General features: G+C 43.7%; 1 protein-coding gene across 2 annotated transcripts in view; it reads left to right on the top strand.

The window, feature by feature from the left end:
- The first annotated feature begins 4,054 nt into the window (after positions 1–4,054).
- LOC123777687 (uncharacterized) overlaps positions 4,055–18,845 on the top strand; it is a 157,171-nt gene continuing 142,380 nt past the window's right edge. Inside the window, exons 1-2 of one of the 2 annotated variants that reach the window (XR_015727840.1) lie at positions 4,055–4,398; positions 4,943–5,196. Coding sequence is in view for 1 of the 2 variants with exons in the window: in XM_087870146.1 (XP_087726272.1) it covers positions 4,305–4,398; positions 4,943–5,196 (348 nt within the window). In the remaining variant the exon portion in view is untranslated. The remainder of the gene's footprint in view (positions 4,399–4,942; positions 5,197–18,845) is intronic. The other variant, XM_087870146.1, reaches the window with a different exon arrangement.

The following is an 18,845-nucleotide window of genomic DNA, read 5'->3' as shown; positions in this document are numbered from 1 at the left end:
GCTGACGTTTGAAAAGGCTGTAAAATTAAAGCTACGTAATTATGAATACTATGAAAAAGGTTTTGACAACTTTTGGTGGCATTTAATTCAAGTTAAACTCCTCTCATTCAAAATAATAAGCATAATGTTACTTATTATGTAAATGAGGTGGCAAGGCAGATGTTTTTCATCCTGATGCATTCACTGGGGATTAATACATACAAAAACTGAGCAGGAGGGGCCTGTGTTCAACCTGGGAATTTGAATAAGGGTTGAGCAACAGGAAAGATGATTGCTCTAGAGCTGCTCCGTTCAATAGGGGAGCCAATAACCACATGAGGTTATTTAAATTTGAATCAATTAAAATGAAATGAAAAGTTTTTCAGTCATATTAGCCATAATTCATATGCTCAGTCGCCACATGTGGCTGGTGGCTACTTATTGAAGAGTCCAGATAGAAAACATTTCTATTCTTTCAGAAAAGTTATGCTGGACAGTGCCGCTAATCACAGAGATATTAAAACAGCTGGGGATGCTTATGGATTGCTCTTCTCAGCTGGAACTTGATCCATGAGGTTCTCTACACACATTTGGAAAGGGTGTAGATCCGTAAAAAGCCAAGAGATACAAGAGTTGAGATCATGTTGCTTCTGTGCTTCTCGAACTTTAAACGTGCAACCATATCACCTGGGGATCTTCAAGTGTAGATACTAAGTAGGTCTGGGGTGGAGCCTGAGAGTCAGCATTTATATCTGGCTCCCAAGTGCTGCTGCTGCTGGTATGGGGACCCCACTTGGAGAATCATGGATTTACAGTGATTTCCAGTCTTGCCTAGATATCATTATTTCTTCGGTAGGTTTAAAAACCACTGATGCCTAGCTCTCACCCCCAAAGATTCTGACCGAATTTGTCTGGGAGTGGGTAGTCTGGGCATCATAGGTTTAAAAAATCCCCAAGTGATCACTCTCCCAGTGATTACAATTTAAGAACCATCAATGATGACATAGCAAGTCTGTTAGGTCTGAGGACCTGAAGCACTGACTTCCCCTGGAAGTTTCTTAGAAATGCATATTCTCTGGCCCAGCTCCTGTCCTGCTGAATCATAACCTCCATTTTCAACAGCTTTCCCCAGGTCATACCATGTACGTTAAAGGTGAGAACTACTGTACTGGATAGCCTTTTAAAATAATAATTTATTGATCTATCTATATGCACTTTAAAGAAATTCTTTCAAGTAACAAGTTCTGTTAGTTCCTAAAAATACTGAAGCATATAATTTAGTCCATCCTTAGGCCAAATTACTGGAGCTTTATTAGATTGTCATTGCATAGACACAAACTTGATGGTTCCTGCTTGCATTGTAACAGAAGGTATCAATAATCCAGGCAGAGCAGAAACTGTGGACTTTCAAGTCTCCTGCAGAATGTCAAAAATAACCAGAGCTTTTAAGGAACTAGTTCCACATGTTTGCATGAAATTTATTATTCAAGATAAATTGCTCTTCCGTTTTTAGGTTAATGCCTTTTGATGTGAGAAAATTGTATACTTCTAATTCATGACCAGATACAAACAGTTACATTCTTAATTTATGTAACTTCTCATTCTGCAACACTAAGATCCTGGACGGGAGGGCAGGAAGGGACAATAATATCTTGACCAAGGCGGGAAGTTTCTGTGATTGTGCTTTCCTAGTAAGTCTCTCCCAATAGTATTTTAGGGGAATAGTGCCAAAGTTAATTATAATGTAGAAAGGCCAACTATGTGATGCATTAGAGCAGTGTTTCTCAAACTTGCATGTGGTAGGAATCCCTTGGGGATCATGTTAAAATGCAGACTGTGATGCAGCACGTCTGGGGTAGGGCCTGAGTCAGGGTTTCTAACGGTACAGGTGTTGGGATGCTACCGGGCCATTGACCGCATTTTGAGTACCAAGAGGTTAGATAGTTCTTTCAGGACACCTTTTTGAATACTCTCATCTCAATGACTCAAAACATCAAATGGCCTGGTATAAACAATAAGAAGGGTGATTTTGTTGAAAGTGCTGATTTGCTAATTTGAATCATCTAAAAGAGAGACATCAAAAGGTCAAAATTATTCATAGATCCATCATTATTGGGAGGCTAATCGGGAAATGAAGTCATTTAAGGCAAAAGCAAAATAGTAACACAAATACCTCAGATGACTACTAGGGCAAAATTTTCAAAATGTTGCAAGCTGTCTGCATGCTTGAAGTAGCAATTTACATGCATAATTAGGTGCAATCAACAGTTTTGAAATGTAATATATTTTCTGAGCCCATATTTACTTATGACAGATGCAAAAAAAAAAATCTGTGTCCCCAAAAAAATAGAAGGGCAGAGAAAGAAAAATATTTGCATTTAACAGTGGGACTCTTTACAAGCACATGCCTAAATTTAGAACAAATTTAGTTGAAGTATTGTATCTTTATTTTGATTTAATCTTCATTTAAGCCTTGAAAGAAGTTCACAAACACATTTGGAAGTGACAAGCATGTAAGAATAATAACTTACCAGTCAGCTGTTCAAGCTCCTGTTGGACCTGACATGTAATTTTTACTTCTACACTGGGGAAGGAAAATCTGACAGATTCAAAACTTTATTGCACAAAACACCACACTGACTTTCTTCCTGCCTTCAGAAAGGGCTTCATTCTTTGAAGATACAAAGTATCTTTTAGAATAATTTATATAAAAAGATTAAACTGACAATTTCTTCTTCCTAAATCGGGGTCCTCAGAGGAGTGCTCACAGTGCATTTCTATCATCTTACTATTTCAGCCTAACAGGCAATGATTGTGGGTGCTCAGTATGCACTAACACGCTCTGCTAAGCACTTTACACACATAATCTAATTTACTGTTATAAAAATACTATAAGAATTGATTTATTACAATATACTGGGAAGGAAATGGAGAGTAAGTACTTTAGAGGCACAGAGCTCTATATGTTTTTGGCTGATGTATTACTTCATAAAGGGTCATATGTCATATAGTGAATTTCAGACTAATGCAAGCTCATTTTATTTTTAATAAGTTCCCAACTCAGAAAATGAGCTTGAAATCTGGTTTTTAGAAATTCTGAAGAAAAGTGAATGGGTAATTCAGTCCCCAAAATTTTTTCTTTGCGAAAGCATGCTCACATTGCAATATCCAGATTGGCTGTCTACACCGATTAAATTAAAGTGCCAATTAATTTCTGTCACATTTACATGCAGAGTCAGAGATTAAGAGATTGAATTGAAGGATAGGACCTAATGATGTGTTCTCGTGTAACTGCAGCTATTGAGTCAGTGTCTTGATATGGAAAAGTTGTCTTAAGTTAATGCAAAGCAGTCACGAACAATGCAATTTTCTAGTTTCATTAGGTAAGCGTTATCTGTGATACATTATATGTTATGGAAAAAAGGCCACCCTCTGCTAAGAAATGCATGAATAGTTCATTTATCTGCTGATCCATTTGGGGGCATTATGGAACTCAAAGCCCAGAACAATGGGCTCTATTTAATATTAAACAGGTTCTTAATAACCTGCTATTTCTCTCCATAGCTGCTGGAGGGTCCCTCCCGGACTCGCAGAGTTGCAGTTAGCAGTTCCCGCGAAGTTGTAAGCTACTCCCCAGGACCAAGTGGTGTTAAATTTAGAAGTCATGCTGATCACCTGACTGTCGGTGAGCCCCGATTTAAGAATTTCCAAGTCTACCCTTGTCACCTCTATCTATCTATATTTGCAGACGCAGCTAGTTGCCTGGCCTGGGGTCACCACCGGAACCTCCTGGAGACCTGCCCTGCGGAGGACGCCTTTCCAGCACAGGAGAGCTCGCCACTTGGGAGCGGCGGCGCCCAGTTGGCGCCCACCCCGGGGCACACTGCAGTCAATGCCTGGCAGCGACTTCTCGTTTCGCCCTCCGCCTCCCCCATCGACCCCTCTCCGGCCGACCTTTACGCCCAACTCGGGCGCGCTGCGAGCCTCGCGTCCTCGCCGTCCACGCGGGGCCCCACCCCTTCCCGGTTCCAGCCCGCGATCGGGCCGGAGGCGAGGGTAGGTCGATTTCCTGCCCGGAGCTGGCCGCCGGCTCCGCCGCTTCTTCACTCCAGTTCTCTAGCGCGGGGCTGTGTGGCGCGGAGCCGGCGGCGGCGGAGCAGACCGAGGAGCGGGAGCCCGGGGACACACTCACGCACGCTCCGGAGGGCTGACCCCGGAGACACGCTCGGCGCGGGGGGCGGGGCGGGGGGGGGCCGGGCCCGCGCGGAGGTGGGGGTAGCCCGGGCTTGGGCGAGGGGTGGGCGCACCGGCCCCCGGCCCTCCGCATGCGCCCCTCCTGCCGGTCCTCGCCGCCACCACCTGGCGCAGGTCGGAAACCCCTCCTTTCCTGGGCTCTTCGGCGCCGGGGCGAGGGCAAAGGTGAGGGGTCGGCGCTTGGTCAGCGGGCGGGGATGGTAGGGCTCACTCGCACCTGGCAGCCCCTATTCCTTGTCCGTTTCGCCCGGCCGTTCTTCCAGTAACTTTGTTCCGAAGGTTGGAGGGGAGGGGAGACGCCGAGGGGCCCCAGGAGAGGCTGGAAAGCACCGCGAATCTGGAGGCCCGGCTGGAGAGCAAGTCCCCGGGCGGCCCCGGGGCTGGGCGCGCGGCTGGGAGGCGTCGCCGCCGCCGCCGCCGCCGCCGCCGCCGCCGGGATGCGCTCTGCTTAGCGGGGCTGCCGGGGGCGCCCGAAGGCCACCGCTCCAAGGACACACGGCCCCCCGCTCCCCGCGCGCCCCGGCCCAGACGCCGCCAGCGCCCGAGCCGAGCGGGCGAGCGGAGCTGCGGGGAGCGCGGGCGAAGGGCGGCAGGAGGGAGGGCGCGCGGGAGGCGGCCCCTCCTCGGCGAGCCATGCGTGCCACGGGCAGCTGAGGAGCCGCCGGGCGCCGCTGCCAAGTCCCCGCTCCGCTTTTGTCTTGCCCTCCAGTGAATGGGAAGATGGAGATGGATGTTGAGGGAGTTTCTCCGCGCCCGGAGCCCATCCCCCGCTCCCAGGGGGCTGGCGGAGCCTGCCAGGCGCCGCCACAGCCGCCCCAGCCCCAGCCCCAGCCCCAGCCGCAGCCGCAGCAGCAGCAGCAGCAGCAGCAGCTGGCTCAGGATGAAGTGCCCGGCGAGAGTGCAGGCGCGGAGGACAGCGACGATCCCGAGGCGAGACCCAACAGCGAGAAAGGAGACAGCAAGGTAGGTCCACAGTGTTGGAGCTGTGACACCTTTTGAACAAAACCGAGGGTCTCTAGTAGTGGCTGTCACTTTAACCCCTCCGCTCCCCCCACCCCCTTCCCTCGTTTGTGTGGTGGTGGGGGTTGCAGATGTGGGGAAGGCGTGCGTTTGAGGGGAGTCGATGGGAGAGAGTGACTTTCCGAACTGGAAGGCGTGTGCAGGAGTCTGTCCTGGTTTCCGTATTCAGAGGTGTGTGCAGAGAAAAGTCTTCTGGTACATGCGATGTGATGCCCAGGGTAGAGCGCGGCACCTCCGGAGAGCCGTGTTGAGAGACCTTTGCTTGCCCACACAGTATAACCAAGGCTTATTTAGATGATGTAGGTCAAGGGGAAGCGTGTCTTCGGGAGCTGCCAAGTGGCTTCTGAGACTCCTTGGAGGGAGGTGACATCAACCTTAAGATGGCAACAATGGGAGCAAAGTTTGGCTCATTTGCAGAATGGAGAGCGCTGCCTAACCCAGCTCTAAACTCGAGGTCCTGCTCCTCAGCGGGCACCCTCCTCGCCAGAAGGGCAGGGACCAGGTGCCTGGCAGCAGACCAGCCCTGGAAATCTTTCGCAGCCCTGCTGTGTCATTGTAGACCAGGGGATAGCTACTTCTTACTGTGGAGAGGGGAGTTCTTCAGGTAATTGGATTCCAGTAAGAAATTGCTCAAATGCCATCATTCTCTGGTGCTGATGTTTCTTCTGTTGAGAAAATTGTAAAGTAAAGGAAACGGCATAGAAAATACTGCCTTGGTAATATTATTAGAGTGTATTTATTACAGCTTGGTCTCTGAGCATAGTTTTTTTCCATTCACGCTTGGAGTTCCGTTTTGTGGAAGCTAGTGTTGTTTAGTTGTATCTGTGTAAAGTGTACACATGCATTTGTTAATACGTTTTGAAACTGCTAATGTTGGGAAAAAGTTGGTGCAACAAAACAGGGTACCCGAACCCAAGAAGGGTCAGTCAATATACTTTCTCACTTTTGATCACTTAAGGAAATGTGCAAGAAAATAGCTACTTTGCCTGGTTAGAGGAGAATTGCGTGTCATGAGTGCTCCTTCTAGGAGATTGCCTTGGTTTCTGTTGGACCTTCCCGAAGGTACTAGTGAATTAAACAAATATCTGGAACACGTTGGGATCACATTGAGTGTTGCTGTTCTGTATTTGGAGACAGGCTCACTTAACAAGTTGGTATTTGCAAATGTTCAAAATTGTTTTGCATTTTGAAACTGAGGTAAGGATTGACATTGTTGTTTATCTACCCAAATCAATATTGCAATTTAAATGGCAGTCTACCATGGAACTGGAATTTGAACACACACTAGGCTGAACCGGGGTGCCTTACAAATGCATACAAGATTTACGTTGTAAAAACGATGATGAATTTTAATATTCTAATATCCTCAGCTTTCCGGTTGCTCTTGATTTCATGAATATTTAATTCTGTCATGACTGCATATTTACTACTTTAAATGACTGTGTGCACTCAGTTTTATGAAATAACCGCAACTGAGTATCATATTACCTAATCGAACTTTAAGTGTCTTTTGCAGAATAGGTGTGGGGAATAATTAAAATATACAGCCAGTGCTGCTGTTTCCATATTGTTGGTTCATATGCCCAGAGCATGAGAAATTCCTGCCATCAGCAAAAATCTGTGCTTATTTGTTTCCATGCACCATGCAGACTGTCTAATGTTCTACCGGTTGTGAGGAATAAGGAAGGCAATGCACTACAAAATTACAGCAGGTGAAGACAGGCCTGAAAGCGGGTTGATTACATATCGTTAATTAGCATGTTCAGATAATTGAGTATTCCACTGATGTGATTTGCTTTACGTTTGTCTGCAATTTCTTGAGGTGGAAACAAAATACTACTTTTTTCCCTCCAGGTGTTTGCCTTAAAAAATCGTGTTTCATCCTTCTCTTAAGCCAGAAATCAGCTGCATTAACCCTTCGTTTGCCTCTGGTGCTCTCCTACTGGCTCTTCTGAGTTTGAGGACGGTTGCTGTGTTTCAGACTTTAATAACTCTCTTTGTCTTTGATGGGTACTAAGGCAAGTTATAAATTGATTTTTCTTAGGAAATCCTGCTTTCAGTAGCAGGAGGGCGTTTGGGTGTCTGACCAAATTATTCTATTAAAATATAAATGGAAGACAAAATGGGATAAAGTGGAATGTGGTTTTACCAGGCTGTTTGGGGTGAAGTGGGGCTATTATCATGATAGGATTTAAGCACAATAATGTACAAATGTAATGCAATGAACTATTGTATTTTCTTTTCACTCATGAAAGTAATGAAGTATGAATTTTGAATACTCTATTATCTTGAATCTTCCTTGGAGCAAAGGTACTGTAAATGTCGGTAGTCGGTGGGTAAGACTCCCCTCCCCACCAAATAAAGTGTCCAGGGAGTAATGGCTTTTTTTTTTTTCTTCCAGATTCTGATCTGGGGCCATTATTTTCTCATGAATTTACCCCAGTTGTCTTATTGGAAAAGAAATCAGAGCTTAATGCCAGATCAGCTTGTCTCCTGAATTGCAGGTGCATGGTTATACATCCTCAGAAAGTCTCTGAAATAGGAGGAAAGATTAGAAAACCGGATCAGTCAAAGGATTTTTTACACCAGAGTTTCATGATGTGACTGGCACTTTCTGTTCCTAGAATAACAATGCCCGATTCCTCTCTACCAACCACTCTTTGGAGAAATGTGAAAGCAGCTACATGCTATATATGCTTTGATTCCACGAATTGGCGTAGACCCTAAATCGACCATTTATTCCTCCTCTGTGCTTTCAGGCAGGTTTATATTAAACCATTACATAAACTAGTTTCCTCCTCTTGCAGTGACATCAAAAACAAGGTGGTCCCTCTCCTTAGGGGACCTAGTAAGATATTTCCTCACCCATTATCTTAAGCACTTCCTCCTCCTATCAGAAAAGAGTTTCTCTAAACCAGACAGAGCTCTTTTCTTCTGGTCTTGCAGGTGCATGGTCATGCCCTTAAGTAAGAGGCCTTCCTGTCCTTGAAAGAGTTCTCCACCCTGCTTTTGATCAACCTCAAAACTTTCCTGCAGAGTTCTCTGTAGGCCTTAGATATGCCATTTCTTAGGGCCATTGAAAACTCTTCTGAAATGCTTTGCTTAGGCTGAATAACTCTTGGATAAGTATTTCTGAAACTTTCTTTGGAAAAGTTAAACTTCCTTGTGTTGAGGACCAGTACCCCGTAACTCACTCCATCTGTGATATCTAGTTACTTATCCAATATGTGTGAATTCTTCCCCTGATCCCAGATGAGCGATATAAATGATTCTCCCTTTTCTTCTCCTCTCTTTCTCTCTCTTCCCTCCCCACCAAACACACACACACACACACACACACACACACACACACACACACACCATTTACCATTTACTCTGAAGTGTATGTTTATGGCCCAGATGTGAGGTTTCATGACCAAGCTCTCTTCTTTGTTCAGTTCTCGTTAAAGCCTTGGTTTGCAAAATACGTTCTTGTGGTTTTGGATTAGAGACACTCCGTGATGTTGCTACCAATGATACTTCACTGATGAACATGACTCAAGATTCTCATCTCAGCAGTCGTGCTGTCCTAAATCATCAGTCTTACGGAGGCTGGTGTAGGGAATCTCTTACGCAGCCTGTTGGTACATTTTTTAAAGCCTTTAATTTTGAAATAACTTTAGATTTATGGAAGAGTTGCAGACGTAAGAGAGAATTCCCGTATACCCTTTGCCCAGCTTCCTCTAATGTTAACATTCTTCTCATTCATGCTATCATGTATATCCTAATGAAGAAATGAACTCTGGCACGGTACTCTTAGCTCAACTTGTCCAGTCAACGTTTGTTGAATGAATTTGCAAACATATTGGTGTTTTTCATCTTATCCTTCTAGGGTTTAAGACTTTCTTTACACCCGAAAGGTCTTTGAGAGAGTACTTAAGAGCCACATTTGACTGGGGTGAACTATTCCTCCCTTTTTACTGGTGGGAGGAGCAGCTTGCGAAGTACAAAGGTTGAGTTCTCCGGAGCTCAGCATCCTGCTGCAGTGAGCCCAATGGGAGTTGCAACTTCGGCAAAGCTCTTAAGTGCTTTGGGGAGTGATTGTCTTCTTTTTTATTTTATCCTGAAAAACACTCCTGCTCCAGGTAAGATAGGGTTTGTCAGTACACAGAGGACAGCAGCGTCTCGAGTGGCAAGTGGAGGAGAAAAGGCAATTGATAAAATCAAGACAGTTCACTTTGATGCCTAACCCCTTGGGTGTTTGTTTCTGGCATGAAACATAATGGAAGCCCTTTCATGTTTGTATTGTATTAGCCAGGTGAACTCTGATTTCCAGCACAGAAGCAGAAACTTGCCCCCATTAGGCACGGTGTCATTGTGATTAAGACTGTTGGCTTTCTGATTAAGAGTGAAATCAAAAAGACGTGCATTTGCTCTTGGCTCTGTCTTTCCCTGACTCTAAACCTCAGTAAGATCCTGACCTTTCCAAATCTCAGTATTTTCATCTGTAAAATAGGAATAATAGTTATTATTATACAGCTTGAACGAGATAAACTGTATACAGTTTGCAATTCAATGCTTCCTAGGTGCTGACTGCTCAGTAATTGTTAATAATAATAATTGTGATCATTATTATTACCTTTGTGGTCCAGGGTTCTGAAAAGGAGAGTGAGTTGGGGCTCCAAGTTCACCTAGAATTTCCAGTTTCCCAGAGGGTTGTGGGGCTGGAAGTGGTACAGACAGTCAAACCAGGTTGGTGCTAATTGACCTGATTTTGCCCTGTGGGCCTTGAGGTCTTTTCCTGGGCAGGAGGTTAGGAAAGAGTTATCCTTTATCTTGACTTCTCAACAGACCTCTCCTCTCTTATCGGGAAAACCAAGGAGGACCAGGATAGAAGGCCCCTACATCCCAGTCCAAGCCCCAGGGGTACACTCAATAATAAAATAATAGAATAAATAATAAAATAATAAAGCAAACGCATAGCCCTGCTTTTACACAGGACATTTGTGGCTTCTCGGGAGAAGTAGGTGGCACATTTTAAGACTTAAAAAAAGTGATTGAACTAAAAAAGTTGTATCCTTTAGGCCTCTTTGTTTGCAAGCAACAGGAACTGACTTTAATTTGGGCAAAAAGGTATTTTATTGTAAGGTTGTAAGGTAATTGCAGAATCAAAGGAGAAATGATAAAACTGGCTTTGAGAAACACTGAAGCCAAGGGATCTCAGAAGATCTAAGTCGTAGAAAGTGAGGAAAGGTCTCTCAAGGGCACTGACACAAGAAGAATAAATTCCAGCCATCTTTTTGCCTTTCTGTCACTCTACTCAAGAGCCAAAGTCCAGGGCAGGGTTATCTAGTGGACCTTGCTTGGATCAGATATCTGCCTCTTGGTCAGGGAAGAGTGGGCATTACACTGACGGTTCTTGCAAATTGTATTCTTTGGAAGGGGTATAGTCCTTGGGGAGGAAAATCAAGGTGCTGTTACCAGATCAAGGGGAGCGGGTATCAGGGGGCAAAACAACTGGTGTAACTCCTCTCCTAGAGAGGGAAAGGAGGGAATGGGAGGAGAGGGGGACAGAGAGGGAAGCAGAATGGGAGGGAGAGCAAAGAAAAAAAAGAGAGCGAGAAATAGAGGCAAAGAGAGAAGGCAAGAACCAGACAGATACAGACAGACAAATACACTTAAAGAACCTGAAATATATTTTTAGCATTAATTTCCTACCATTTGAAAAGAAAGAATACAGAGGAAAATTAAGTCTTCCGTTGCTTATGTACAGGTTCATTTTCTCACTTACAAAATGAAATCAGTGATATGTTTCACGTCTGCTGAACAGATAATCTCAGGATGAATGTGGTTGGGCTCTGATGTTTTAAAATATAGATTTTCGATGGAACTCATGCCCATTGGAATGAAATACATTAACATTTTTTTGGTCTGCCCTGCATTAAAGCAAGTTGGTTTCCTGCTCAAAAGCCCTAAAGCATTTGCTTTGACTTTTGAATCTACATATCAATATATTTCTGTGCTTACATTTGGACCTTACATCCTACAGAGGAGTCCGGCAGGAGGAGGCACCATGGACAGCGTGTTCCTCATTTTTAGAGGGCAAGTGTTGGGGGCAGGCTGTTCATTCCTGAGCACACACTCTTCCAGCACCCAGCCTGGCACATAGTGGGCCCTTATGAATAGCACTTTGTATTGAATGCTGCGTTGATGTGTCAGTCCACACTCGTTATACACCTCCTAGATGCTGGGATCACAAACTTGAAAGAGAAACCCACAGTTTCATAGAGGAGACACACTTATACACAGATCGTGATGCTGTAGGATGTGAAGACCATCAGAGAGATGAGAACACAAGGCAAATCCTTTGTAAGTGGGGACATTTAACATATTTTTTGGGGGGGGGGGTGCCTGGGTGGCTCAGTCGTTAAGCGTCTGCCTTTGGCTCAGGGCGTGACCCTGGTGTTCTGGGATCGAGCCCCACATCAGGCTCCTCCACTGGGAGCCTGCTTCTTCCTCTCCCACTCCCCCTGCCTGTGTTCCCTCTCTCGCTGGCTGTCTCTCTGTCAAATAAATAAATTAAAAAATCTTAAAAACACACACACACACAAAATATATATTTTAAGGTGAAGTGTTGACCTGTCTAACAAGCATTAGAAGTAGCTAAATGAAATGAGACTGGGAAATATAGAGACACTAACTAATAAACAACTCCCCTTTCTTGATTTGCTTCCCCAATAACCAAAGGTGCAAGTCAAGTTCCATTCGCAAACCAGTGGCAGGGTCTGCCCTGTCCATCCTGCCATGTTTCCCACCCTACCCATTTGGCAGGACTGCATCCTTCTCCCCAGGTTAGACTCTTTGTATTTTATGATCAATTTTCTGTTTAAAGTGAGGTTTCTTGGCATAATTTAAATGTAGTAAAATTCACTGTTTTGAAGTGTACATACAGTTCAATGAGTTTTGATGATTATAAATACCTTTGTAGCCCCCACCCCAAACAGAATGTGGAAGGCTTCCATCACCTCCAAAGGCTTCTGTTGTGTTCCCCTGTAGACAGTTGCCTCACCCCACCCCAGCCTTTTCCAAAATTTCATATAAATGGAGTCAAATAGTGTATAGTCTTTTGCATCTGACTTCTTTTGCTGAACAAAATGTATTTGGTATCTACTCATTTCATGTTTGTATAAGTAGGTTCCTTCTTTTTTACTGAGTAGTATTTCATACCACACATTGTTTATCCATTGTCTGTTGATGGACATTTAGGTGGTTTACAGATTTTTGGTTTTTATTAAGAAACTTTTTTTGTGTGTGTGGACATACATTTTTATTTGTCTTGGGTAAATTCCTAGGAATGGGACTGCTGGGTCCTATTACAAGTGTATTTAACTTTAGAAGAACCTGCAAGTCTGTTTTCAAATATAGCTGTTCCAGATGTACCAATCCAGCATGCATTCCCACCATCAATGCCTGAGAATTCCAGTTGCTCCACAACGTTGTCAACACTTGGTATTGTCAATATTTTTAATTTTAGTCATTCCAGTAGGTATGTAATGATATCTTGTTTTGGCTTCATTCTTTATTTCCCTATTAACAAATGATGTTGAACATCTTTTTATGTGCCTGTTTGCCATCTGTATTTTTCTTTGGTGAAAATTCTGTCAAATCTTTGGCTGTTTTTTTTTTTTTTTTTAAATTGGATTATTTGTATTCTTGTTGATCAACCTATTATTACACATAGGTTTAGGTTTCAGAAACCTGGTGGAAGTTTAAGGAGATTACAAAGAAGGGTCATTTTGAGTTTGCTTTCTTGGGGGTTGTTGGCGAACTAACATTTACGGGGTGTTTTTCATGTGCCGGTCATGGAGCAAGGTAGATTCACATTGGGTGATCTCATTTTATGCTCCACGGTAAGCCTGCGAAACACCTATTATTAGCCCTGAGGTCACACAGCTGGTATATGGCAGAGGAAGAATTTAAATTTAAGTCTGTCAGACTCTTGCTCTTTCCACTTCATCAGGTGTGACCCCACACCTGATGAAGCCCTGGTGTGGCCTGTTCTCCACAATTTACTGGTTAGTTTCCCCGCCCAGACTGCTTTCTCTGCTCAGGGTGTTTTAAAAGCAGCCCTTAGGTGAAATAACACTGCTGGCATTGACATGCAAATCAGGACACCAAGCTTAAGGCAAAAGAGTGCTCCCAGTTTTATTTCAGTCCTGAAAAAAATCCTCTCCACTTCTTAAGGTAGAAAGGTGAGAATTCTCCAGAGAAGAGGAAGGTTTGAGGTATTCATTTACATTTTAGTACCCAAGGATGTCCATCTCTCTCAGCTAAATTGTGGTGCTGTGGTTACCCTGAGGGCTAGGGTAGGACTAACCCCTGGGAATCAGATCTCAGTTCAAACCCCAGTTTTGATTCTGCAGGCTCTGAGGACTTTGGGCAAACCCCGGGAACACTGGTTTGAATTCTCTTATCAGTTAAGATGTTGGATAAGTCCCCCTGCCGCACCTGAGTGTTACAAGGATTGAACTGCCTGTAGAGTGACCAGCTCATTCTGTCCCAGGAAACCCTGGGTCCCAGGTAAATCAGGACAGTTGGTCACCCTGATTACAGGATACATGTAAAGCATGTGGATCATTGCAGACTCTCAGGATATGAGAGCTGTCACTGTTGAAAGTGCTTTGGGGCATTCGATCCATGAGTCTGAAAATGACTCATTGTATTTCAGAACTAATGAGGCCCTGTGAATGATTTCAGGTTCTCCAAATTGACTTAAAAAATAGCTCAAAACAAGGCTCTGCATTTGATTTGGATTAATACCATGACTTTTCTGAGTAAGTGGCTGTAGAACTTTCTAAAGCAGCTCCTTATAGACTGCAACCTTGAAGTAAGTGTGTTTTAGAAAGTTGCTGAGGTCTCCCTGGCTGGAGAAGGCTCTTTAGAGGAGTGCCTTCACCAACAGGACGAGAATCACCTCAATAAATAATTTTTTAAAAATTGCATGGTTGAGGGGTCCCTGGGTGGTTCAGTCGGTTAAGCATCCGACTCTTGATTTCAGCCTAGGTCTTGATCTCAGGGTTGGGAGATTGAGCCCTGTGTCAGGCTCTGCATTGGGTGTGAAGTCTGCTTAAGATTTACTCTCTCCCTCTCCCTCTGTCTCTTCCTTTCTGCCCACCCCTGCTCACTCTCCCTTTCTCTAAAAAAAAATAAAAAAAAAATAAAATTGAATAGTTGAAAAATCCTAGAGGACAACACAGGCAGTAACTTCTTTAACATCAGCCATAGCAGCTTCTTTCTAGATATGTCTCTTGAGGCAAGGGAAACAAAAGCAAAAATAACTGCTGGGACTACATTAAAATAAAAAGCTGTGCACAGCAAAGGAAACAGTCAACAAAACTAAAAGGCAGCCTATGGAATGGGAGAAGATATTTGCAAATGACATATGCAGTAAAGGGTTAGTATCCACAGTATGTAAAGAACTTATAAAACTCAACACCCCCAAAATGAATAATCCAATTAAAAATGAGCAGAAGACACGAATAGACATTTTACCAAGGAAGACGTCCAGATGGCCAATAGATGGAATGAAAAGATGCTCAACATCACTGACCATCAGGAAAATGCAAATCAAAACTACAGTGAGATATCACCTCACACCTGTCAGAGTGGCTAAAATCAACAACACAAGAAACAGCAGGCGTTGGTGAGAATGTGAAGAAAGGGGAACCCTCTTGCACTGTTGGTGGGAATGCAAACTGGTAGAGCCATTTAGAACACAGTATGGAGATTCCTCAAAAAGTTAAAAATAGAACTACTCTATGACCCAGCAATTGCACTACTAGTTATTTACCCAAAGAATACAAAAATACTAATGCAAAGGGATATGTGCACCCCAATGTTTATAGCAGCATTACCTACAATAGCCAAATTATGGAAACAGCCCCAGGTGTCCACTGATTGACAAATGGATAAAGAAGATGTGGTAAATATACAATGGAATATTACTCAGCCGTAAAAAGAATGAAATCTTGCCATTTACAACAACATGGATGGGGCTAGAGAGCATTTTTAAAGATTTATTTATTTGAGAGAGAGAGAGAAAGAGGGAGCATGCTTGCATGTGAGAGTGGGGAGAGGGGTAGAGGGAGAGAGAGAAGGCTCGAGCACACTCCCCACTGAGTGTGGAGCCTGATGTGGGGCTCGATCCCAGGACACTGAGATCATGATCTGAGCTGAAATCAAGAGTCGGAGGCTTAAATGACTGAGTCACCCAGCTGCCCTGGAGCTAGAGAGTATTATGCTAAGTGAAATAAGTCATTCAGAGAAAGACAAATACCATCTGATTTCACTCCTGTGTGGAATTTAAGAAACAAAGTAAATGAGCAAAGGGTAAAAGAGAGAGAAAGGCAAACCAAGAAGCCGACTCTTAACTATAGAGAAGAAACTGATGGTTACCAGAGGAGGTGGGGATGGGTAGGTGGGGGGATATGTTACTAGGTGTTGGGGATTCAGGAGTGCACTTTTTGTGATGAGTACCAGGTGTTGTATGGAAGGGTTGAATCACTATATTGTGTACCCGAAACTAATATTATACTGTATGTTAACTGAAATTTAAATAAAAACTTTAAAAAACGTCAAAAAAATTTCATGGTTGGTGGGCTTGGTGTCGCTAAGGATCAGACTCAGTATTTTTCATGGGGCCCTCAGTTGGAAAGAAACTGTTCTTATAGGGAAGATAACGGGACTTGGGTGCTGTGACTTTTTTTTTTTTAATTTGATTAGCCAACATATAGTACATCATTAATTTCAGATGTAGTGCTCAATAATTTATCAGTTGCATATAACACCCAGTGCTCCTCATCACGTGCCCTCCTTAATGCCCTTTGCCCCATTCCCCCATTCCCCCACTGCTTCCTCTCCAGCAACCCTCAGTTTGTTTCCCAGAGTCAAGAGTCTCTCATGGTTTGTCTTCCTCTCTGAATTCTTCCCATTCAGTTTTCCCTCCCTTCCCCTATGATCCTCTGCACTGTTTCTTATATTCCACATATGAGTGGAACCATATGATGATTATCTTTCTATGATTGACTTATTTCACTCAGCATAATACCCTCCGGTTCTGTCCCCATCAATGTAAATGGTAAGTATTCATCTTTTCTGATGGCTGAGTAATATTCCGTTGTATATATAACACATCTTCTTCATCCATTCATCTGTTGATGGACAGCTCAGTACTTTCCAGTTTGGCTGTTGTGGACATTGCTGCTATAAACGTTGGGGTGCTGTGACTTTGAATCCTGGTTCTGTCCCTTCTAACTGAACTCTTGGACAAGTTACATTTTCTTTGAACCTCAGGGTTGTCAACTGTGTGATGGGGATAATATTTTTACCTTTCTAAGAACTCTCTAGATTGGAAACAAATTCAGTATCACACGAGCAAAGTCTTTTGTAAGCTCTTAACACAAGTCTGAGTGTGTGTGTGTGTGTGTGTGTGTGTGTGTATAAGTCTCTGTTTTGCCGGATAAATGAGTGTTTCCCCCCATGGTTTTCTGTGACCCTATTTAAGAAATTGAGCAGAAGAGTATCTCATTAAAGTTAAAAGTGCTGGAATTTGGGGTCCATAGGAGTGGTGGTCATTCCTGGGAAGGATGTCCTCAGATGATAGTGGGTGGGTTCAGGTGTCTGGGAGGTCCAATGGGCTGAATTTGGGCTGTCGTACTCTGGGAACATCACCAACTGACTCTGAAAGCTTGCTGTCCTGCCCCTCTGCCTTGCTTGCTCTTTGGAAAACAGTGGTTTTGGTGTTTTTGTTTTCATTTATTTTTTAAGCTTTTGGAGTTCGCCCTGTCCTACCCAGAGCCCTTGCCCAAGCCATTTACTTTGCCTGGAATGTTTTCCCCAAACCTCCTTCACTGTCACCCAGTTAATCCCAACTCAGCCTTCAAAATTCAGTGTAACACCCAAGGAAGCTTTTCCTTATTTGCATCTTTCTCTGCCTACTGCATAAGTCAGGTCCCTGCCAATATGGTATCATACATTCTTAATTGTAAAATTAGCTATTTAATATAAGCCATGAGGCTAGGGACCAGGTTTTTCTTTTTCACAGCTATTTCTCCTCCCCCCGCAACACAGTACATTGCATGTGGGAGGCCTGTAAATATATTTGTGATGAATACGGTGGGGTATGAATACTCATTGAGACCATCTTTTATTTAATGCCTACTTTCTGGCCCAGTATGGTCCCTGTTCTTAGGCAGCCCACATTCTAGGGGGAGAGACAGATACTAAACAAGTAAATAACTAAATAAATACAATAGATAATAAATAAACAGCTAAATATATAATATGACACCAGTGGCCCCCTGGCTGTCTGGCTACAGGAATATATTTAGCATCCCTGCTTAAGCATATTTAAAGAAGAGCATCTGTTTAGGGCAGTAAAGAAATAACTACAAGCCAGTCTGTTTTCTAGAGTGGCCATCTATCTGATGATGGCCACAGAACCTGGCTACCTTCTCTGCTTCTCTCTACTACTGCTAGAGTTTAAGTTCTCACCCACTTGGCATGATGAAATCACATTACCTTTGCCACCAGCTCCCCTTCCTGTGTTCATGGCAGACGTCTCTAGTTCATCACAGCCCTCCTTCCTAATGAGTTCAGCCTTAGCCTTGGAAGCAGAGATTCATTATCAACTGGAGGTGGCCTGTGGGAGAAAGCTGTGGGGCTCTCCTTGCCCTCCGCTTATGGCTTGCCTCACAGTGCTTTCTCACTTGCCTGGACAAGACACTCAATCCTTGGCAACCCCAACCACCCCCCTCAGTTTCCAGACCTGCATTCTCTACTCTGGTAGTCAGTAGACACATATGGCAATTTAAAGTTAAATGGAATTAAAATTCAATAAAATTAAAAATTGAGTTCTTCATTTGTATTAACCACACATCAAATGGTCCAGAGCTCTAAGTTGAAAGTCTCCCCCGTGGGCAGTGCATATCTAGAACGTTCCATCACTGCAGAAAATTCTATTGTAGCCATGCTGTCGACTGACTTCAGCTCTCCCGGCCTGCCCCAGCTATTGTTGACTGAAATTCCTCTGAGATGCTCTGAAACCAATCCTTTGACAAGGATGAAGATTTTATGACTTCCTAGGGTTTGGCTTAGGTTCTTGGTGAATTACTTACCAGTTGTCTTTGAACTGCTTACATCGTTGTGTATAGAGGCTGCCTAGAGCAAGATCTCATTCAAAAATTTTTGTCTAGTGGTGTTGCTATTTTTACTTAGGTGTTCCACTGAATCTTGGTATTTGTCCTTGGCCATTATATAAAACAGTCTCTGGTAAAGTGGTTCCAAGAGATGGCTTTTCTGTTATCCAAGGTCAAAGCCTTTATTAGTGGGTAGTTGAACCTGTGGCTGAAGCACCATTGACACCTCTTCTTTGCCGTTTACTAATGATTGTCTTCACACTGTGGGGATTACTGTGATGATCCTTGTCAGAACACACAGGCAGAGGAATCTTGCTGAGAGCCCAAGTCTGATATCATCACAGAGCCCCTGCGCTTGCAACAACAATGCAGGGAATAATTTTCAAATTATATAATGGATAAAGAGTATTAAGTTAC

The sequence above is a fragment of the Ursus americanus genome, chromosome 20, assembly GCF_024610735.1.
Source record: "Ursus americanus isolate L20-20 chromosome 20, mUrsAme1.1.p, whole genome shotgun sequence".
Classification (NCBI taxonomy): Eukaryota; Metazoa; Chordata; class Mammalia; order Carnivora; family Ursidae; genus Ursus; species Ursus americanus.
The sequence above is the reverse complement of the archived record's forward strand: the minus strand, read 5'-3'. Positions and strand labels throughout refer to the sequence as shown.